The following is a 23,513-nucleotide window of genomic DNA, read 5'->3' as shown; positions in this document are numbered from 1 at the left end:
GAGATATTATATAATACATAGAGAGATTGTGTTAGCTATTAGGAATATGGAGTTTGGAATCTGGAGATGATAGGAAATTCCTGCTTCTTGAGTGTGCTGTTACAGGGCATGTCATTATTGCATATCATGTCAAATCAACATTCCTGCAATTCCAACAGCTACTACTAATGCATTCATCTATTAGTAAATAGTGAAGCCACACATTACAAGTGTTACTGGATAGAATTTAGAACCCACCTGTTGCTCTTGAATCCTAGCACTGTCATTTATGACCATGAACACCTGCAAATCACCAAAGGTCTCAGTGCCTCTGTTTCTCGTCTGGGGAGTAGGGATAACAACAATAAATAAGTGGCAGGGAAGATCTAGAGATCCTGGAACCTCACGCAGAGGGTGGAGCTTGCTGAGCACTCCATGGTGCGTGTGGATGAGGTCTCTGCACCATTCTCCTGGGCCCGAGGTGGGCCAGGGACCCTGGGGCACTGGATCTTTGCTCAACAGAGCCAGAGGCTCCACAGCACTGCCCTTCAGGGGTCTTGAGATTAGTCTGCAGACTACGATAATTTCTGCCAGATGTTTTTTTAATGAAAGAGTATCTACTGACCCCTAGAGCAACTGCTTTTCTGTACCTTCGGGGCAGTGGTAGTTTCTAGGCTTTTTCTGGCTTCCCAGAGACGGGGTGGCTCCTCTCCCATGCTAGCAAGGACGTAAGAAATGAAACTGGAATAGAAGCCGCTCTCGCCTCACGCACTACGCTCCGGTCACACCCGGGAAAAGACACCTCAGCATTAAAGGAAAGACAGATATTAATTTTGGGCAAGTGAAATAATGCTCGGGGCTATATTAGTGTTACAGAAAATTCTTTGCATTGTCCTTGTCATATATAATTTTGAAAGTCGTTTTAAAGTGGTTTTGTAAAGGAGTTTCAACTTGGGTCCTTTTGAGAAGAATGTCAGCCCGAGCCAAGAACAATTTAGCCCCAGGACTGGTAGTGGTGCCCGGAACGAGTCCCTCCTGGGCTGTGGGGAAGTGCACATGGAGATGCAGGACTGTCAATGAGACTATTCACCACCAGCGCCTCCATCAGCCCTCAGACAAAGGCGTCTCTCTTCCTGCCCTTCCTACTTCCCTGAAAACACCTCTGTGCGCTTCTGTTATTGCTCAGTCTGGGGAACCCATCGAGGTATTCGTTCTCTGCCTCTGGGTTCCTCGCTGAGCAGGCAGGCCACGGCGGTGGTCCCGGCCTCTAACAGCTCCCAGGCCCCCCATCTCCAAGTGCTGAGCCAGTGCGGCGTCTTCAGTCTTCCACACCTTCTTCCCACAGTGACTCCCCCGAGCACCGTCGGCTCAGGAAACACGGAAAGCCTGGGCTGGTGCAGCTGGCTTTCCTCAGCAGGTCTGTGGCTGTGGGATTCTCTTGCCATCTGGATGTGGTTTTGGAGCGTGACGTGGGTGCGCACAGACACATGCAGCCCTCCGCGTGTCCTCGTGGCGGCTGTGGAAGTGTGAAACAAAGCACCCTCTCTGGCTTGTTCATGTGGAATCGTTACGTCCTTAATCCTTTGTGATTTACTCAAATTATACCCTCAACTTCCTGCTTCGTTTCTTGGTATGAGGACTAAGAGGAAACCGAGTTGGATCTGCTGAACCCTTGGCAATCTGCTGCCATGCAGACCAGATTTCCCATGTGCCCGTGCGCCCTTGAAGGACTGTGTGGTTCACACGTTGCAGCCTCTGATTACTTTTGGCTCACAGAATGCTCTGGTGTGTACAGATACACAATACGCTGATGGCGACAGGAGAGAAATGCATTTTCAAGAGGCAATTACCGTATGAACAGAGTGTTGATCAGCGATGTTGTTTCTGTGCTCTTTGGTTTCGGTATTACAACGAGGTGTTCTTTTGTTTGGGATTGAAGAAGCGATTCAAGAACCTCCTCGAAACACGTGAGTGAAGCCATCGAGACAGACTCGCCAGCCAGGCCTTCTGCTTGGAGAAAGGATGGTGCAGAGCCCACCAGCCACTTCACAATGCCTGCTTGTGTGTGGCAGTGTTAGAGCCATTCATAGAACAGACAGGTGCTCCCCGGTCAGCCCGGACTTGGTGGGGGGCAGCCAGAGCTGACAGACTGCTGTGACTACAGATCCCACCGCAGCCATTTCCGTGAAATCCCCCCAAGTAATTTGGCTTGTATGGCCAAGAAGATACACACAGCTGGTCACTCTTAGAAACTGGACGTGGAGGCTGCTACTAGTTCATTCTGGGGAGTCCAGAGCTAGATGTGGAACTGGATGGGTTGCTTGAGCACAGAGAGCGCTGAGGAATCTATCCAGCTGCTCATCGGGTCCGGTCACCCCGCCGTACCTCACACTAGTACCTCCCACAGGCAAGGACACGGTCATCACAAGGAGGGCTTTGTGGGCAGTGAAATGGTCTGCAGACACGGCAGGGTTTGCCAAAAGGAGAGAAGGGTTCCCGGCCCCAGCGTGTCAGGGCCATCTAGGGAAAACAGCAGAAATCAGGGTCCCTCGCTGTGAACTGAGATTCCCAAGGAAATGTAACTCAACGTACTCATGTGGCCTCTACCATGATGTAAATATATGTACACCTGCAGGGAACGCCAAGATATCTCCAAAGCTGATGTCCTTGGGCAGCTAAATGTGGCTTGGGAGAAATGATCTAATTGTGCCATTGGCGGTGAGATTGTCTCCCTCTACTCTTCCCATCCCAAGCATTCATGAATCTCTAGTCCTGTGCAACCCAGTTCATTCCACCCCACTCCAGATGTCCATTTTACACCTTTGCTTCTGAGGTCTCAGTTTATTCTGTCTGGAGTCTTTTTCAAGGAAGTTCCTCGAGTCTTCATGTATCTGCCACCTGTCATTTACACGCTAAGACCTTATTTTCTAATCTGCACTTCCAATTCGACCTTCTCCGCTCGCCAGCATCCTGGAATTCAGCTCTCATTCCAGCTCCTCACCATCTACATTTGCCCATTCTGTCAGATCATCAAACGGAACTACAAAATTCTCTTTAAAGTCCACTAATTCATACCTCCTACACAACACCCAGACAAGCGGTTTTGTGACTACCCTGAGACACCGTTAGCTCAAATGAGATTTTCTTCCCATTAATCCAGATGGTTAAATCTAAGTAGAAGTTTATCATCATCATTAGTAGTAGTAATTTATTATTATTAATTTATTATTTAGTGGCTCTAAATAAAAGTAGAAGTTTCTTCTTTCCTGTAGACAAATGTCAGACAGTAGTAGGCATTTGGGTCCAGTACAAAGAATCTTACAGTTTGTGTTTTCCTGTCCTATTGCATTTCGGTCACTTCTGGTCTACTATGTCTGCATCTTGCATCCATCTGTCTGTCCATCCATCCATCCCCATCCATCCGTCCATCTATCCGTCCATCCATCCATCCATCCATCCATTCATCCATCCATCCATCCATCCATCTTGTCTACATTCCTGCCCATAATCAGGAGCAGAGAAGGCAACAGACTTCGTGTTTCTTGTCTGTGTCCTCTTCTACAGTGTTCAGATAAACTCAGAACTGCAACCGTGTCCTATCTGCAATACCTACCTCAGTAAGCACAAGCTACATTGCTTCCAAAAAATGTTCTAATTTCCTAAGTAAGAAGAAGAGAAGAGATCTGGGTGGGTAGTTAGCAGTGAGTGCTGGACACATGTTTGTATTGGCCCCAGGACACCACCTTACCCCCTTGGGAGCCAGTTCTTCATGCTGCAGCTGACTTCACATAGAAGTCAGAACACGAGGGGCTGGGAAGGTGGCTCAGTGGTAGAGCGCTTGCCTTGCATGCCTGAGGCCCTGGGTTCGATTCCTCAGCACCACATAAGCAAAAAGAAAAAATCCGGAGGTGGCGCTGTGGCTCAAGTGGTAGAGTGCTAGCCTTGAGCTGAGGAGCTGAGGGACAGTGCCCAGGCCCAGAGTTCAGGCCCCACGACTGGACCAAAAAAAGAACACGATCCTCCTCTGTTGACATCCATCCCACTTAGACTAAAACCAAGGTCCTTATGATCTCCTCCATGGCTCCTCGTGATCTAACTCTATGTAAGCTCACCTCTTCCAGGTTAGTCCTTCCTAGCCAGATTGTTTCTGGAGCACATACTGTGGCAGCCAGTGTTTGCATCACTGTGATGATGCAATTGACACAAACAACTAAAAGTAGGGAAGATTTATTTAGGTGCACAGGTTCAGCCATTATCCCGTGGCCACTGCTTGTGACCTGTGGTTGGTGAGATGGAGCATCTTGGATGAAGCGCAGGGTAGAGGAAAGCTGCTCACCTCATGGCGGCTGGGAAGCAAGGACAGGAAGGCGCCAGAGGCCAGACACAGCTTTAAGCCAGGCTTCCCGTGGTGTGCGTCCTCCAGCCCCTTGCTTCCTCGAAGCCCACCCCACTGTGAGTCCACTGTGCTGTGCATTGTTCAAGTTGGGCCTCATGACCCAGTCACTTCTCAGTAGCACCGCTAGCTGGGGACCAGGCCTTCAACATCAGAGCCGTTGGGTCCATTTTATATGCAATCCATAACACCCCTAACTCATGAACACCCCTGACCTTCACGCTGACTGGTTTGTTTCCCTGGACCAACCTCCTCCGATTTCCCATTTCCCTCTCCCTCATGTCTCCCGTGACTCTTAGTCATAACCTGCCCCCTCCTTTCTTACCACAGCCACCTCTCCTCTATCTTCCCCTGATCCTGTCAGGAAGTGGCTTCCGTCCCAAGTCCACACCATCTTCTATCGCTCACTCATTATCGTCTGCCGCTGGCCTCAGCACCACAGCTCCATGAACGTAGCGCCTGCCTGAGCTGGGCGTCCACCTCAGTTCCTAAAACAGTGCCAGATTACTGTAGAGCCTTAAATCCATTGCAAAATAGAGTCACAGGATTCTCTCTCTGTCTCTGTCTCTCTGTCTCTGTCTCTGTCTCTCTCTGTCTATCTGTCTCTCTCTCTCTATGTCAGTCATGGGGCTTGACCTCTGGGCCTGGGCGCTGTCCCTCAGCTCTTCAGCTCAAGGCTAGTGCTCTACCACTTGAGCCACAGGGCCACTTCTGGTTTTCTGGTGGCTCATTGGAGGAAAGAGTCTCATGGACTTTCCTGCCTGGGCTGGCTTTGAACCACAATCCTCAGATCTCAGCCTCCTGGGTAGCTAGGATCACAGGCATGAGCCACTAGTGTCCGGCTACAGAAGTCTCTTTTTGAGGCTTTAGTTTTGCTTTATTCGTAAAGGCTACTGAGGTAAAGATTTTCCTTCTAAAGTATGCTGTTGTTAATGCCCGGTTAATGCACAGGAGTAATGACAATGACCTGTACACCGAAATGGGAGACTCGGCAAGCCTCATTTCACTTAGGGTCTTTCCTGGAGGAAGTGAGGCTCCTGGTCCTAGACGGTCGGAGGTCACTCATGAGCTCATGTGTGTCTTCATCGTCAGGGATAATAAAATTACTATTTGTGAAGCAGGCTGTTGAATGAGCGCCAGATGAATACATGTTTTCCATGTTAACCATGAACTATTTTATTTAGATATGCAGCTGGCTTTCCCAATGTGATTGTCAACGGTTTGGTTCAGGCTGGGGTGAAAGACTTCTCCAGATTTAAAAATGCTGGAAATAAAACTCTGTTATTAGTGTAGTTATTTTTAAGTAACGCAATTTAGAGTATCCAGAAAGATGAAGTAGAATGAAACAAAGGCAAAAGGAAACTTATTCATCCATAACAGTTGTGCTTAGATTACTGAGATATGACAAATTGGATAGCCTCGAAACCTCTGAACGAGCATGCATCTTATCCCTGGTGAGTTTATGTAAAATCCTTGACCTGGATCCAAGGGTAGACCTTTTTAACACAATCAATACAGGTGCAATCAGATAAGCACATTCTACTGTTTTATTAAAGTGCATCTAATTCCAAACTCAATAACCCTCGTGCATCCTTAATCAGGGCTGACAACCTGAGAGGTATTTACATGAGTGATCTGAAGACTCTAGCTTTGGCTGGCTGGTTGCTGAGAGTCTCTACAAATAGGTGTTTCAGGATGCTGTTTCTTCTTCCTAGCTGTTTCTTCTTCTCACTTGCCTCTTTGGTGCCTCCATATTTCTAACTGTAGTAAATATGTCACAGCTGTCCTCCCCTCTCCCTTCACAAAGGGAAGAATTCACTGGAGTTATTGCTGTGGGAGCATGTTCGGGGATGGGCTTGGAGAAGCTGAGCATAATTCTTGGGGACTGGAGACCTTCATGAGGGGTGAGGGGGATGGGGGAACTCTTATCGCCCAGGGAATGGTGCCCCGTACCCCCCCCCAGACCTCCACAAAGCAGCATCCTGCAAAAATTCTGGGTAATTACGTAGCCCAAAACAAAACAGCAAAAAACATGCAGATGAAGGGAAAATCCCCAAACCTCAGGCTGGACTGTGATCTTTCAGCCTCAGTGTCCCCCACCTCCCCCAGTAATGTGCAAGAAACTAATTTGGAATGGCTGAGTGGAGCCTTGATTTGCCCTCATTTAGTTAACTGAAGTGTATGGAAAACATGATGTCTGTATTTAAGGGTAATATTTTTCACTACCAGCTTCTCTCAGCTAGGCCAGGCATTTGCTAATTCCTACCACCACCTGTGCAGTGAAGAGACCAGGTAATGAGTTCAAATCCATCATCCACAGCATGTGCGCTCATCCCTAAGCCTCAGACTCCGGTAGGCACACAGCCCACAGCTTTGCTGCAGCTGAAGGGCAGCAAGGGCTCATCAAAACCGCCGTGGTGGGGGCAGACGGCCTTGACTTTTCCCAGGGTAAAGAGTAAGAGTGAGAAGTCTCATTGCTGGCAGTTTGTTTGTCTGCCTGCCTGCCACCTTGAGCACCTGGGCTTTGTACCCTGAGCTGGCCGAGCCCCCGCGAACCTCTGCTTATCAGGAGACCTTCTTTATAAAGATCTGCCAAGCTCCTTACCTGAGGTCTGCCCTCCCCTCCCTTCCCTTCCCCTTCCCTTCCCCTTCCCTTCCCCTTCCCTTCCCCTTCCCTTCCCCTTCCCTTCCCCTTCCCTTCCCCTTCCCTTCCCCTTCCCTTCCCCTTCCCTTCCCCTTCCCTTCCCCTTCCCTTCCCCTTCCCTTCCTTTAGTGTTCTGAAATTTCAAGTCAAGGCTTCTTGATTAGAAGACAAGCGCTCTAACCCCTGATCCGCACTACCAGGTTGTTCTGCTTTTGTTTTGTGTGTGTGTGTGTGTGTGTGTGCGCGCGCGTGCACGTGCGCTTTAGTTAGATTTTGGATAAGGTCTCTAGTTTTTGCCCTTGGCCAGTATTAGATCTTGATTCTCCTATCTATGCTGGGTTTACAGGTGTAAGCCACTGCAACCAGCTGTCTCCTCCTCTCCCCTCCTCTCCTCCCCTCCCCTCCCCTCCTCCCCTCTCCTTTCTTCCCCTCCTTTCTCCTCCCCTCCCATTTCCTCCCCTCTCCTCCCCTCCCATCTCTTTCCCTCTCCCCCTTTCCTCCCCCTCCCCTCCCTTCTGTTCCTGTCTCCTCCCCTTTCCCCTGTCCACAGCAACAGGTGGCTGGGGTGGGGGGCGGCTTGGAGTGGAACCCCAGGCCTCCTGGTGCCAGGCAGTCCATCATGGAGCTGCATCTCAGCCCTCGAGCCTTGTTTCGTAATAAAGTTTGCGTGTAGAAGGGCACATGGGCCGCCCTCGTCTGCCTCTGCTCAGGGTGAGGGCTCCTCCAGGACCCTTGCTTGGCCCTTGCCTCCCTGGAGTTGCTGCCCCTTCCCGAACGCACGTTGGCCCGGGGCCAGCAGAGGTCAGGTTTGTGTGGGCTGCGGGGGCATGGCCTCTAGGAGGGAGAGGCCGTGGCGGTGGTGATAGCATCCAGGGCCCGAAGCCACAGCTGTGGAGAGGGTCGGGGAACACGGAGTCCTTGTCATCTGTCCTGTGTGGTGAGGTCCCTGGCGTAGAGCAATGCGCAAATGAGGTGTCCTAGTTGAATCAGAAAATGTACAACGGAGAGTACGTTTGTGATATGCAAATACAGCGAGTGAAGATTTATAGTTTGGACTTGGAGGCTAATGTGGGATTAATTAGTGCAGATAAGGATTTAAGAGTCATCTGCTTTTGGAAATAATAGCAGTACTGATTTTATGCAGCCAGCATTCTTCACACAGTGAATAAATTAATTCATTAACCCTATGTAATAAGGCTCTAATTCCTCCTGCTTGCAGTCTGAGGAAATAGAGGCAGAGATCTTGGAGTGATTTGACTGTGGTTATACAGCTAAAATGTAGGAAAGCAATTTATGTTGTTTACCACATCATTCTGATGGAAGTCAAATATAGAAGAGAGAAAGGCTGTCTGAGACGTAGAAAAGCATAGGAGGAGTGTATGGGAGCTGGAGAGTACCTGTGTGTCTGGTGCTTTCCAGGCTGTTAAGAAAGTGAATTCACACTTAGACCAAAGCAGCAAGGCTGTGCCCGGCAAGGAGGCTGGTGTGAGGAGGCTGGTGTGAGGAGGCCACAGACCCTCCACCACCTCATGAGCAAGGGGGAGCCATGCCGGGGGGCCCCCGTGCTGGCCTTGTGTCCTCCTCTGCTCCAGCCCTGCTGGCAACTCTTTAGGATCTGCTTGGGATCCAGCATGAGTCATCTTAGTCTCTGAAAGCAGTGGACTTCCACCCATGTGTCACCACGAAGATCCTCTCCCTGTCCAAGCTAGAACCTGGGTGTCTGTGAACCCCCACCTGCTTATCCACACCCATTCATCCTCGTATATACTCGTATATATACAGGTAACCAGTGCTTGTTTCTTTGGAGTATGAAGTTGGGAAGGAGACTCTTCCTCCTCAGGGCGTTTGGAATCTAGGTGATGGGTGTGGAAGAGGGATGTTTGACTCCACACAAACCACGGAAGTACCAGTGAAGTGGCCCAGAACACCATGCCTCCTGAGAATCAGCCTGCGACACCATGCCATGTGAATCGTTTAGAATTGTCTCCGTACATTAAGATACAGACACCCACGAGTCACAGGACCAAGTGTTAGTGCAGGAGATACAATGCACAGGAATGCCCCAGACATTATAATCTGAGAATAAAACACCACCCCAGTGTCCCAGCCTGACGGGTGAATATGCACCTCTTCCAAAGAGAGCCAGCAACCCGGTGGCACTCACTCACCTGCCTGCTGAGTCTTTGGAGACTTTTTAAAATTAATGATGTATTTATTTTGCAGCTGATTTCTTCAAAGTAATAAAGCAAGGTGCATGGCAATTGTAGGCCAATTGGTTCTCCTCTCCAGCAGAAGAGCTCCTGGATTCCTGTGGTTTGGGCAGAAATGGGGAAGCAGGGGCAAGTTGTCAGCGCTGACGGGTTTACCTAGTGAAATGGGAAGGCACAGGTGCACAGATTTCGTTCTTGGGGGAGGGTAGATTTAAAATGTATTTTTCATCAGCGCTACAATGTGGAGTTATCACATATTCTTAACCAGGAACAGTGGGCGGACAGCCCCTCATCACAGGAGGGCCTAGGAAAAAAGTCACAATCCTCAGCTGGAAAAGTCGAGGCCATTTTATGGAGCACTTACACACGTAGTGCTGTGAGTTTTGCTTTCATGATCTCATTTCTCCTCCCCCCCAAGGTGCTGCTGCTGTCTGGGGTTCACTGAGGTCCTGCGTGGCTCAGATCCGCGGTGTCTCTCTGCGCTTCCTGTGGGGAGGCAGCAGAAGGTGCGCGTGTGTCTGCGCGGAGGAGGTCAGGCCTCTGGGAGAGTGATGGGGAGGAGTGGGGGACCCTGTCTCTCTCTTCACACTGTTTTGCTTCCTGGCCAGGGGGGAGGGAAGTGGGTTTGCTGTGCCAGGTGCGTCTGCCCTTACCAGAGGTCTAAAATACTGGAGCCGACCGCTCGTGGGCCCGCACCGTCGGTGTTGGTTATCTCAGGGATTTGTTGGAAGGACAGAAAACTGACAAACACAGGTCCCAAGAGTTTCAGAACTTCCCCACATTCTGAGTATTGAGGTTGGACTGCTATGTGAACACATGGCCCTCCTCCTCCCTAATGACCTGCTGCACCCCCAGCCCCCCGCGAGTCCCTGCTGGGGGCTCCCTGGTAACCCGGGACCCAACCAATCTTGATCAAAAGGATGGAGCAGGTGGGATGGATGAATGGAAGGATGGACGAGTTGATAGATGTAAATGTTAGTAAGCTTTCTACTGAGGCAGTGCAAGCAAAAGTGGGCTGGGAAAACATGCAGGAACTGGGACAATGAAAATCTTGGAGAAGGACTTTTATGTCTGAAAGCTACTGTGGCTAAGCCGATGATTCTTTGTGGATTTGAAGAAGCAGAAAGCTATGAAGTGGCCAAGTTCAACTCTGATGCTGAGAAACATTAAATTCATACTAACCTTATAATTGGAGGAAAATAAACTGAGTAGAGCTCAGTAGTGTGGACATCTAAATTATAAGCTCCCAGCAGCTTTAAATCAGGAGTAGATTAGTAATGCACGTAACGAGGAGACCTGTGACTGATGTTCCAGCCTGTTTGTTTAGCGGATGCTTAATTGGATGGTGCTGAGCAGGCAAGCCTGTGTTTTAGTTTTGGCTCTACATTCTGGAGATTTTCTTTTTTTAAAAAAATTCATGAAAAGGACTGCATAGGATATTTACCAGTGCCGAGAAAAGCAACGTAGAGGGGAATTATTTCATTATCTTGCTATTCCTGTCCATAGATGATTATCCACTCCGGTTCTGAATCTGTTGCTTGTGTTCCGGCATCTGACTCATTATCCTGGTGGAAATGGGTGTTTACTGATGTGAGCCATGCTCTGTCCTCCAGGCAGGGCACCCCATCTTTGGAGAGGTCAAACATCTGTGCTCAAGAGCGTGAACTGGCACAGCACGCGTCTCATTAAAGTCTCCAACAGCTGCAAAAATCCCTGCGCTATCTTCACCTGTGCCCTGACTCGGGGCAGGGAGATGGCCGGCCTGCGTGTCCACCCTTGGATGTTTTACACATGTGTGCAGTGGAGCGCAGCCTGCTCCTCGGGTGACCTTGCCTGCAGAGCCCCACGCCCCCCTCTCTCTTTCCTTCAAGGACACAGCGGTGGCCAGGCACAGCACTGTGGGTGATGCACGGAGCTGGAAATGGAGGCCCTGCCTTGCTTAAAGAGGGAGTCAGACGTGCGTGTGGGGTCTCGCTAAGGTTCGAGTGGCCAGCTCGTGTCCAGAGGTAATTAGAGGAGATGTGCAGAGCCCTGCCCTTACGTCCTCTTCCGCTTAATTTAGGAAATATCTATTGTGTAACTCTTTACCAAGTGGCTATATGATACATCAGATCAGACACCAAAGCAAGCCGGAGAAGGGAATGTAACAGCTGGAAGGGGCAAAATTAAAGTAATATGGACAGAGTGAACAGTGCGTGAGGAGCTGTTTCTGAGGGCACAGCTGTGAAGGGTGTGCACGTGCATGGGGTAGGGGCCCGATGTCCCCTGAATCTTGGAGGAATGTGTCGTGATACAATCATGTGAAGTTGCCGTATTCAATCCCTGTGGCAATTGTTCCAAAGCAGACGAGTGTCATCGTAACTTGGAGAACTTTCCTGTATTAGGAATAGTGTTATCATATCCACCAAACATTATGCTCTGGTGCTTTTGTGAACATCCAGACTATAAGAATGTCCTGTCTGAACACTGAGGAAACCTCTAGTTGGGAAAGTGAATAAACTAACATTTGTTTCATGTGCTATATGTGTCAAACATCCTGCAGAAGTCTACATAATGTGTCTCACTCTGCCTCATAGATTCAGATTATTCAGCCGGTTCTTCAGAGGGAGAGGCAAAATTGCCCTTTCCAGGTAAATAATTGCTAAATTAATGCTAAAATTCATGTCCTTTCTTTATATCTAATTGTCAGATTTAATAGGAGTTATCCTAAACTTTAGGACAGAAACATAAGAGGCAGCAGATCAGTGGTCCTTCTATGAATTGCATTGTTATCTATTCACCTTCTTAAATCTTTGATAATGCATCAGCACATGAAGCTATTATTTTCCTTTTCATCAAATTATTTCCTTTCCTCAAATTCTCTTGCTTCCATCATGCTACGTATCACAGATTGTCTCTGAGCTGTCAACTCTGATTTTGTCTCTTAAATTTTATCTTCTTCATTTTTTAAAAAAATGTCAGTCCAAGGGCCTGAACTCAAGGCTTGGACACTGTCCTTGAGCTTTTTTGCTCAAGACTAACACTGTACCAATTGCACCAAAGCTCCTCTTCCAACCTTTTTGGTGGTTAATTGGAGAGAAGAGCCTCAAGGATTTTCCTGCTAGGCTGGCTTTGAACTGTGATCCTCAGATCTCTGCTTGCTAAGTAGCTATGATTACAGGTGTGAGTTACTGGTCCCTGGCTTATCTTTTTCCTCTTTTATTGATTTAAAATTGGCTACTTTATTACAGATTTCTAAGATTAATTTTGAATAAAATTGGTTGGATTTGTACATATGACATACAAAAAAATCTGATGTATGGAGTATTCATAAATGAACAGTTTATCATTGTTGGCTCAGGGTTTAAAACTCCACATTATCCTCTGGATTGTGTTTAGCCATTTAATTTATTTCATTGCATTAGGATATCTGTAAAAGCAAGGATCTTCATGTTTCTTTATCATCAATGTCAATCATGGTGACATTGTTGATTTATAGGTAATTCCAAAGTTACACTTTGTATTTCTTCCTAGCTTTGTGGCCTTTTTACTTTTAAGATTGTCTACCTTCCCCAATAGCTCTTTGTTGGGCATTTTATTGTCTTCACCATCAAGCTTCATGCCTCTAGGACTATAATTACTGCAGGACCAGGAAGACAGTGGTTAGCAATGTTTAGAACATTCTTAGAAGGAAACACGGATACTTGTCAGGAATAGATGCTTCCTGAAATAATCTAGTGCTTCACCAGAAGGCAAAATATCTCCTAAGATTTTTCTGTTCTCCCATGTGAAATGACTCTGTGTGTGTGTGTCTCTATGCGTGCATGTGTGTGTGTGTGCATGTGTGTGTGTGTGTGTGTGTGTGTGTGTGTACAAATGTGTGCATGAGTCTGCATGCACGTCTGTTTAATATATGCTGAACTCCCTTCAATGTCTCCTGAAGTTATCTACTGCTGGATTAAAACTCTGCCTTCATTTGTCTTTGAATGCCTAGTTTTGCATTCAGTTCTCACAGAAGGAAGCAAGATAGCAAATTATTTTCACAGCTGTACAGCTGTTATTATTTAGACTACAGAAGGATAAAGACGTGCGTTCGTGGAGTGTGGGAGAATGCACAGGGCCAAATGACAACATGGCAATGATGCAGAAGCTTTCCAATCCCTCCCTTGTCTAACATGCATAATTACTGGTTTCTTTTAATAAACTGGTGATTACATCACGTTCTGGAGCCAAACAGGGACTTCTGAAAGATTTTCACACTCATTGGTTATTAAAGTTTCCAAAGATCTAAATACTCGTAACATCCTGAGCCTGTGATTTTTCAACAAGAAGGCTTTAAATTCTCCTGACATTTAACGGAATTTTCCGTGGTGTTAGAACCTTGTTCTACACAAAATGCATTATAGAACATGTGATATTTTCTCTGGGAGAGGAAACGATACCAATAATGAACCCTTGAGAGAGGAAATCTAGTTCAAGTGGATTTTTAAATATATGTGTTAAAAATAGAGTATGTATCCATGAGATGGTAGATGATACTTAATCAGCAGTAATTGTATTTCAAACAAAGCCTGCCCTTTCTGTACATGATTGGCCCCGGCTCACATTAGCCCGGATATGTCCTGCACAGGGCTGAATGCAGGGCTTGAATGCATCTTATACCATTTGAACCTGAAGGTCATGCCAAGTGCCACGGAAAAGATAATGTCCTATGGGTTGTCAGTAAAGTCCGTGATATGATTTATTACTTGGAGTCAAATGTTAATTGTATGGCAACTTCCTTTGAATGGATAATCTTTCTCTCTTCTTAATACTGACAGGTGAGATAGTGATGTTAGTTCGAATGAAGGAAGCCGCTCGGTTCTAAATGTCAGTCCGAAGTTCGTGAATAGTTCTGCATTTATTTATTGATAGTACTTTTTATTTAAGAAAAGGACAGCCTGGCTGTCAGCCCAGGGGGAAGTGATCTCACAGGGAGTGGAGCACAGGCGGGAGCTCCGCAGGCAGGCACCGGGCAGAGGCCTCTGCGGGCAACCTGCTTCAGCCTCTGCCCCACCTCACCTTTGAGCTCCGCAGTTTTTTTCTTTTCTATTTCTACTCTGCCTGCTCTTCCATGCTGAGCCCTCTCCCCTCTGGGGCTTTGCTGAGTCCTAGCCCACCTATGCCCTCCGCCCCTCCACACCATGTTGGAGTGGCTCAGCTGACATCTTTTACTTAGCCAGGGAGATCAAACCTCCCCTGACTAGAAGAGATTCCACTGTTGGGTTCCATTTGGAACCGTCGTCTACTGCAGACTCTGACCTGGAGAGTACCTGTGCCCCAGCCTTCCCAGCCTCGAGTCCCACAGCATTCCCAAGTGTGTACTTCGGTCCTGTATTCAGCATATCTCATAGGTGTAGACAGTTCTTCCAAAGTCCTAGGAAGTTTTCAAATGCGAAGCGGTTCTGGTCCTAAGCACTTCCTACAGAGATACTCGCTACTCACCCTGTGTTACCGAGGAGGCTGGGGTTATGCTGATCGCAAGGACTGTCACAATTAAATAACATGAACTAATCTAGAAAATGAGCCTACAGGGTTTATGGCCCAGTGAAATCTTTGGGTTCCCAGCAGGACGGACGCCTGGGCTCCTGCTAGCAGCCCCCAGCCCCGGCCTGTGGGGATCGTGCGGTGTGGCCACACACCATCTCATGCCAAAGTAACCGCTGGCAGAGAAAAGGCTGCCAGCTTCTGGGAGAGAAAGGTACAACCACATTCCAAGCCTGCAAGGCTCCCCTTGTGTGGTGAGGGTTGGGGCGTGACATGGATTCAGCTTTGCTGCTGAGATGCTACTACAGTGCTCACCCTCTGGTGTGAGCCCAAGTACAAATGTGAGGCACACGGGTATGGCCTTACTCCAACACACTCATTTACACAAGCACAGCCTGGCTTGGCCGTGTAAGGTTGTGTAGGCCGCTCCCAGATCCCAGTCTAGCCTGTGACATGTTGGTACAAGTTTCAACGGGGTAATTATTGTTCAGGCAAGAAGCAGCATCTGGTGTTCAAAGGATTCTGAGTTTGGAATAGCACATGTTTGAGCTTTAGTTCTACTTTCTATTTTAGTGACGATCTCTTGAGACAGGACAGAAGCCCAAGTCAGGGCTACATGTTATTATGTTCTTCCTCCAGCATCTTGCTCAGAGAATTATCTTCATATCAGGCTCTCTTGGCTGCATGAAAAGGAGAAACTGTAGCCTCCTTCAGGGAGATAAGAGACTCAGTCCTTTGGTTTGTGTCTGCTAATTGACAGACCTGGTGAGGCCTTGCTCATTTGATGATTGTTAACTTGGTATTGGCTAGAAGCCTGGGACACAGAATTCCTGAATGATGGACAGGCAGAGGAGCGGGAGAAGACAGAATCTCACCGTGGGCGCAAGAGTGGGTTTCGGAGCATTGGAAACACGCGTCTTTGAGGGCCAGGAGAAGCAACTGGGCACCTTTGGAGAAGGGTCCTTCAAAGCAGGAAGGAGCTGATCAGAATTGTCATTAAAACCTGGGCCCTGAACATTTTAGATAGGTCTAGATTCTGAAATCATGGCGCGCAGCTTACTTCTCACTGCCTCCAGGAACAACGGCAGGAACAACTAAGATCAGATCCCCACAGAGACTTCTGCTGTGATGAAAGGCTCCAACTTAGGACAGTCATTGGAAGAATTAAGGCCCAGGTCCGGACAGCAGAGGGGCAGTGGTCAGGGAAAGCCCTCTCCAGCCCTTGGCTTGCCCGGGACCACCCTGGGACCAGTGCTTCATAATTATAGAGACACTCTGTGAGTAATGTAAGATGCACATTCTCTCCACATGATCAAAGGTGCCACTATTTTCAAGGTTACCAGGTATTCAAAAGCAGGGCGCACCGAGTGTGATCTTTCTGTAATAAGCAGAGTCTCGCTCTCTCAAGACCACAGGTCGAGTTGTTTTACTGCATGCAACTGTTCAGACTCAGGAGGCCTCAGCCACCACGGGTGGATTGATGACTCACAGATTTTATTACAGGTGTTTTAAGTAGCACTTGCTGTTCCTTTCATGTCAAATGCAAGATGAAGTCAGGACTTTGCAGTGTGTGGCTTGGAGACAAAGGGAAGAGTCATGAGGTCAGCTTGTAAGTTGGTCCAGGAAAATGCCGCAACGAAGCATACCCACTTCCAGAAGTCACAAGGGAGGAAGAGACGCGGCTGGAGGACCAAAGCCTGTCCACAGGGAACAGAATCCCCATTAGAAAGTGTGGACCCCAGGGCCTGCTGGCAGGGCTGCCACAGCTATTGAGCAGCTGAGCTCTACACTCCACCAATGTATGTCTTTTAATGGGTTCCCAGGAGAACATCTTGGCTGACCAAAGCTAGAGGTGGCATGTATTCTCTAGGGGCCTTATTTTGTCTTCCTGTGTGATGCGCAGAAAGAAATCTGAAGACATCACCAGGGAAACTAAGATAGTTTCAAGTTCCCACCAGACAGCTGGATTTCAGAGGAAAGTAATTGGCATTTGTGAGCAACACTAAGGAAAAGCACAACCTCTGGAAATGTGGAGAATTTGTCAGAGATGCCTGTAATTGCAAGGCCTGTAAAAAGCAGAGGATTCCTTGTTTGTATTGATCAGAAACTACCCAGGGTTGATCAAATGGAGTCAAAGGTCCTGAGCTAAAAGTTCCATTTCCTGTTGAGAAGTGTCTTAGGGACCAGGGTTCACAGGGCAAGGACGGCAGTGAAGGCGGCAGCAATAATTATAGCCAAAAAAAAAATGTTCATGGAAGCCTTGTTTTCCTTACAATTTGATTACTGAAACTACTTCAAAATCGGAAGCTGAATTCTTCTTATGGGAACTATTTTCAAGTATATGTCAAACATATATTGGAAATACATATTTGCAAATATATGTCACACAGAGTTGATGGCAAGTATATGGAAGAGGAAATAGGAAATACACATTACTGAAGAACTCACTGCAAGGGAAGAACAGACAGGCAACCTGAGCTCCGGGCTTGTCGGGAGGAAGCCGTTGGTCATGACAGACGGCCACCGGCGAATTGACCTGTGGCTCTTACCACAGCAGGCCGTGCCCTCGGAGATCTAGGCAGCATGCTGGTGGGTTCTGCTGCCTCGGAGCCTTCTGCTCTACGCCTGCCATGGCCAAACAGAATCAGCATTTGAAGGGAAAAAGATTTCAAGGGTTATGGTCCCCAAATCACCACACCCTGAAAATGAACCGGCTTTGGATAAGTGTTGTGAGCCTTTGTTCAGAGGGAAGTAAATGAGGGATTTTCTTAAACAGTGGAGAGATAGGAACGTGTGTTGAGGAAACCATATCTTTAATCAGTAACTGATCTTGACACGTCTCGTGTCTTTCTTCTACAATCTCTATGTTGAGTCAGAGATGTTTGTAGAGTTGAAGATGGAAATTAGGTGAAATCTCCCACTGAGCAGAGCAGTGACATATCCAGTGACATCACGATCCCCAGATAAAAGAGGAATAGGAAAATGTGGGCCACAAAGGACTCCCAGAGGCTCATTCTTTGTGCCCCACAGTCTTGAAAGGGCTGGGTGGGCGGCAGGGCTGAGTGTAAGCTCCTCCAGGGAGGTACTGAGCACCAGGCCTGACTTGGCCTGGCAAGCAGGGGTGTCCAACAAGAGGTTGAATTCTTAAACAGAACTGATTCGTGTGTTATGTCTGGATGAATTCGTGAGCTGGGGGGAAGGGAGACTGGTCCTGAGTACAGGCAAAAGGGTAGCCCACGGGCATGTGACCCCAACGGGCGTGTGGGCCCCGTGGGTGCATGACCCCCACGGGCCTGCCACAGGCCGGAACCAGCAGGACGGTGATGCCCTGGAAGCAGGGCCAGCCAGGATCCAGCTCTGCACCCGAAATGCTCGTCGGGATGCAGGGCACGGCTGTGGGGGCCGTGGGGAGGGGTGCCGCTTCCCGCTTGAAAGCTGTGTTTGGTTCTGATGACTCACAGAGGCAAGGTGGCACATCACACTTACCCACACCTCCTTTGGGCTCCCAGGTCTCTTTCTGGGTGTATTGGGAGGCGCTCAGGAATGCTCTCTGAGGAAGCAACATCAGAAGAGACCTGCATGAGCAGCACAAACATCTGAGAGAGGAGGCACCCAATGCGGAGATAGCCAAGGCATGTGCCCTGGGAATGCGGGGTGCCGCATGACTCCCAAATCAGGATGGAGCTAGGGCATGAGAACGGGGCTGGGAGCTCTGTCCAGGTCCCACCGAGGCTCCATGCATGCAGGCCTTGCTCGAGGGTCATCGCGATGGACACAGCAAGGCCTGAGGTTTACAGCAGATCCGTAACAAGATTGGCTCCTGCTTGGGCAACACGGCAGAATAGACTCACAAGAGCCACCAGCAGGGAGCGGGACCCGGCGTGGCAGGACAATGGGATAGAGCTGGTGCTGGAGAGTTCGTCAGAGTTGGTCATGGTTAAGATTGCAATCTTCTAGTCTTGTAAGTGTTTTTAACTGTTATCATGAAGGTGATGGACAGAAGGGTCACAGTTACATAAGTTAGGCATTGAGGACCTTTCCTTTTGGACAGTGTCAGCCCTTCCCTCGTGCTCTCCGGTGTTTCCCTCCCGTCCCCACCCACAGGTTGCGTAGCTCACTTTCAACACAGTGTCTCTCAGAGAGGACCACAGCTGCACTTGTTCACCTGTGTCCCTCCGTTTCTGTGCCGCCTTGCCCTCCCAAAGACAGACAAATGAACAATCAAGACAAGGAGGAAAGAAAAACAACAACAAAACCCTCTCATTTCCCAGAGTTCATCGTGTTTCCTTCTGCACGCTCTGCGGCAGGCGCGCACTCAGGCTCCTGTCTGGGAGCTGTGCTCCAGAATGCAGGCTGTGGGCGTGGCGTTGCATGGGAAGGGGCATGTCTGTGCTGGGGTTCAGGGGGAGGCACCCCGACATACACAGCTGACGAAACACGGAGTGGGGGCTGCCTTGTAGGAGTCAAGTGAGAAACAGACAATGTTCATCACACTTGATTTCACTGGGGGACCAGTTCAGTTCATCCACAAGTTTGGCAGTAATAGTCACCCACCGAATGGACTGCTGCAAAGACGGGAAAGGAAAGCAAAAAGCAGAGGCTCCAGCGGGGTGTGCCACGCGACCGCGTCCAGGGCAGGAGACCGCGTCCAGGGCAGGAGACCGCGTCCAGCGCAGGAGACCGTGTGCAGCACAGGAGACCGCGGCCAGCGCAGGAGACCGCGGCCAGCGCAGGAGACCATGTGCAGCACAGGAGACCGCGTCCAGCGCAGGAGACCGCGTCCAGCGCAGGAGACCACGTCCAGCGCAGGAGACTGCGTCCAGCGCAGGAGACCGTGTGCAGCACAGGAGACCGCGTCCAGCGCAGGAGACCGCGGCCAGCGCAGGAGACCGCGGCCAGCGCAGAAGACCACATCCAGCGCAGGAGACCGTGTCCAGCGCAGCACAGGAGACCGCGGCCAGCGCAGGAGACCGCGTCCAGCGCAGAAGACCATGTCCAGCGCAGGAGACCACGTCCAGCGCAGGAGACGGCATCCAGCGCAGGAGACCACGTCCAGCACAGGAGACCGCGTCCAGCGAGGAGACGGCACCCAGCGCAGGAGACCGCGTCCAGCGCAGGAGACGGCATCCAGCGCAGGAGACCGCGTCCAGCGCAGGAGACGGCATCCAGCGCAGGAGACCGCGTCCAGCGCAGGAGACGGCGTCCAGCGCAGGAGACGGCGTCCAGCGCAGGAGACCGCGTCCAGCGCAGGAGACCGCGTCCAGCGCAGGAGACCGCGTCCAGCGCAGGAGACGGCATCCAGCGCAGGAGACCGCATCCAGCGCAGGAGACAGCATCCAGTGCAGGAGACCGTGTGCAGCACAGGAGACTGCGGCCAGCGCAGGAGACCGCGGCCAGTGCAGGAGACCGCGGCCAGCGCAGGAGACGGTGTCCTGTGCAGGAGACGGCGTCCAGCGCAGGAGACCGCATCCAGCACAGGAGACCACGTCCAGCGCAGCACAGGAGACTGCATCCAGCGCAGGAGACCGCGTCCAGCGCAGGAGACCATGTCCAGCGCAGCATAGGAGACCGTGTCCAGCACAGGAGACCACGTCCAGCGCAGGAGACCACGTCCAGCACAGGAGACCACGTCCAGCGCAGGAGACCGTGTCCAGCACAGGAGACCACGTCCAGCGCAGGAGACGGCGTCCAGCGCAGGAGACCACGTCCAGCGCAGGAGACCGCGTCCAGCGCAGGAGACCACGTCCAGCGCAGGAGACCACGTCCAGCGCAGGAGACCGTGTCCAGCGCAGGAGACGGTGTCCAGCGCAGGAGACCGCGTCCAGCGCAGGAGACCGTGTCCAGCGCAGGAGACCGCGTCCAGCGCAGGAGACCGCGTGCAGCACAGGAGACCGCGTCCAGCGCAGGAGACCGCGTCCAGCGCAGGAGACCACGTCCAGCGCAGGAGACCGTGTCCAGCGCAGGAGACGGTGTCCAGCGCAGGAGACCGCGTCCAGCGCAGGAGACCGTGTCCAGTGCAGGAGACGGTGTCCAGCGCAGGAGACCGCGTGCAGCACAGGAGACCGCGTCCAGCGCAGGAGACCACGTCCAGCGCAGGAGACCGCGTCCAGCGCAGGAGACAGCGTCTAGTGCAGGAGACCGCATCCAGCGCAGCGCAGGAGACCGCATCCAGTGCAGCGCAGGAGACCACGTCCAGCGCAGGAGACTGTGTCTAGCGCAGGAGACCGCGTCCAGCGCAGGAGACCGTGTCCAGTGCAGGAGACGGTGTCCAGCGCAGGAGACCACGTCCAGCGCAGGAGACCGCGTCCAGTGCAGGAGACCGCGTCCAGCACAGGAGACCGCATCCAGCGCAGCACAGGAGACCGCGTCCAGCGCAGGAGACCACGTCCAGCACAGGAGACCGCATCCAGCGCAGGAGACCGCATCCAGCGCAGGACACCGCGTCCAGCACAGGATACCGCATCCAGCGCAGCGCAGGAGACCACGTCCAGTGCAGCGCAGGAGACCACGTCCAGCGCAGGAGACCGTGTCCAGCGCAGGAGACCATGTCCAGCGCAGGAGACTGTGTCTAGCGCAGGAGACCGCGTCCAGCGCAGCGCAGGAGACCGCGTCCAGTGCAGGAGACCGTGTCCAGTGCAGGACACCGTGTCCAGTGCAGGAGACCACGTCCAGCGCAGGACAGCGCAGGAGACCACATCCAGTGCAAGAGACCGCGTCCAGCGCAGGAGACCACGTCCAGCGCAGGAGACCGCGTCCAGCGCAGGAGACCGCGTCCAGCGCAGGAGACCACGTCCAGCGCAGGAGACCGTGTCCAGCACAGGAGACCGTGTCCAGCGCAGGAGATGGTGTCCAGCGCAGGAGACCGTGTCCAGCACAGGAGACCGCGTCCAGTGCAGCGCAGGAGACCACGTCTAGCGGAGGAGATGGTGTCCAGCGCAGGAGACCGTGTCCAGCACAGGAGACCGCGTCCAGTGCAGCGCAGGAGACCACGTCCAGCGCAGGAGACCGCGTCCAGCGCAGCACAGGAGACCACGTCCAGCGCAGAAGACCGTGTCCAGCGCAGGAGACCGCATCCAGCGCAGCACAGGAGACCGTGTCCAGCGCAGCGCAGGAGACCGTGTCCAGCACAGGAGACCACGTCCAGCGCAGGAGACCACGTCCAGCACAGGAGACGGCGTCCAGTGCAGGAGACCGCGTCCAGCACAGGAGACCGCGTCCAGCGCAGGAGACCACGTCCAGCACAGGAGACCGCGTCCAGTGCAGGAGACCGCGTCCAGCACAGGAGACCGTGTCCAGCGCAGGAGACCGTGTCCAGCACAGGAGACGGCATCCAGCGCAGGAGACCGCGTCCAGCGCAGGAAACCGCGCAGCTGGTAGAAGCTGCACTGGGCGAGGAGGCCTTCTCCCTTCACAGGAAGGGTCTGAGGGTGTTAGTAGAAGGAAATTCTTCGTCAGGGGAAGTAACATAATCCCTACTGTATCACAGTGTGAGGGCTATTCAGTGGAGGAGAGAAATTGAAAACCATACAGAAGCAAGCCCGACTGGCATTCACAGTTAAAAGTCAAAGATCACAGAAAGGCCATCTGTCCTCCTGGGGCCCACAGCAGGGCGGGGGAGCTTGGTTTCTATTGGGGTGCTGGATCACAGTGTTCCACCTTTCTGATTCAATTTCTTGAGTAGTCTTTCTCCAGGTGGGTTCCTTGGATCCATTAGAACCCTCTGTTTAAAACTTACCTCACAAGGGGGAGGAAAGAAATGATTGAAGAGCTCTACTGTTGCTTCTGAAGTTGAAAAATACTGTTTCATCTGGCTGTTGGGTTTTTCCAACATCTCACATTGTTATATCAAATAATTCACATTCTTTGCAGGATAGACTATATAGTACTTCAGAAAAAAAAGCCTGATTAAAGGGATACAGCCCACATTTTCTCTCCCACTGTTAATCAGTTCTTCCCTACAATATATCTATAATGAGTTTCTATTTATAGTAATCCATCGTTCTCATTTTCTCTACAAAGCTTATTGGTTTTCCCTGTCAATTATCCTACATTAGTACATATATTCTGAATTCCAAGCAGAAAGAAGTGTTAGTTGTTAGTCAGCAATGGATATAGAGACACACAGTTCAAGTTTTGATTCTTCTACTTAATATTAGAAGCAAATTATGGCATTTTCTCTTGCTTCAACTCGCTCAATTAAGATGGGGCTAATAACACTTACTTAGTATTAGGGGAAAATCAAATTGTCATATGATCATTCCTATTTATTTATTTGCCAATCCTGGGACTTGAACTCAAGGCCTGAGCACTATTCCTGAGCTGCTTTTGCTCAAGCACTCTACCACTTGAACCTTAGCACCACTTCTGGCTTTTCCTGTTTATGTGGTACTAAGGAATCAAATCCAGGGCTTCATGCATGCTAAGCAAACACTCTACCACTGAGCCACCTTCCCAGCTCATGACTGATCCTAAAGGTTAGATTTCTTTCTTTCTGGTAAGAGCCTGGCACCTGTAAAGTTAGGTATGACTTGAAAGGGCTGAGGGGTCACCCCTAAATGGAGGAAGTCAGTGAACTTCACACCTCAACTGAATATTAAAACACAAACTAGCCGGCACCCGTGGCTCACGCCTATAATCCTAGCTACTCAGGAGGCTGGGATCTGAGGATTGCAGTTGAAAGCCAGCCTAGGCAGGAAAGTCCATGAGACTCTGATCTCCAAAAAACCACTCAGAAAACCAGAAGTGGTGCTATGGTTCAAGTGATAGCCTTAAGCTGAAGAGC

The 23,513-nt window shown here is 50.5% G+C and overlaps 1 protein-coding gene across 1 annotated transcript; it reads left to right on the top strand.

Annotated features, from left to right (window-relative positions):
• Nucleotides 1-19,212: 19,212 nt before the first annotated feature.
• Nucleotides 19,213-22,250, top strand: LOC122116119 (nucleolar protein dao-5-like). Its single transcript, XM_042689754.1, has 2 exons — nt 19,213-20,127; nt 20,172-22,250. Exons 1-2 carry the CDS (start codon nt 19,213-19,215, stop codon nt 22,248-22,250), a joined length of 2,994 nt encoding a protein of 997 aa, XP_042545688.1.
• Nucleotides 22,251-23,513: the final 1,263 nt, after the last annotated feature.

This window comes from Dipodomys spectabilis, unplaced genomic scaffold, assembly GCF_019054845.1.
Source record: "Dipodomys spectabilis isolate Male_0828 unplaced genomic scaffold, ASM1905484v1 ptg000126l, whole genome shotgun sequence".
Classification (NCBI taxonomy): domain Eukaryota; kingdom Metazoa; phylum Chordata; class Mammalia; order Rodentia; family Heteromyidae; genus Dipodomys; species Dipodomys spectabilis.
This window is presented reverse-complemented; position numbering and strand designations above follow the sequence as displayed.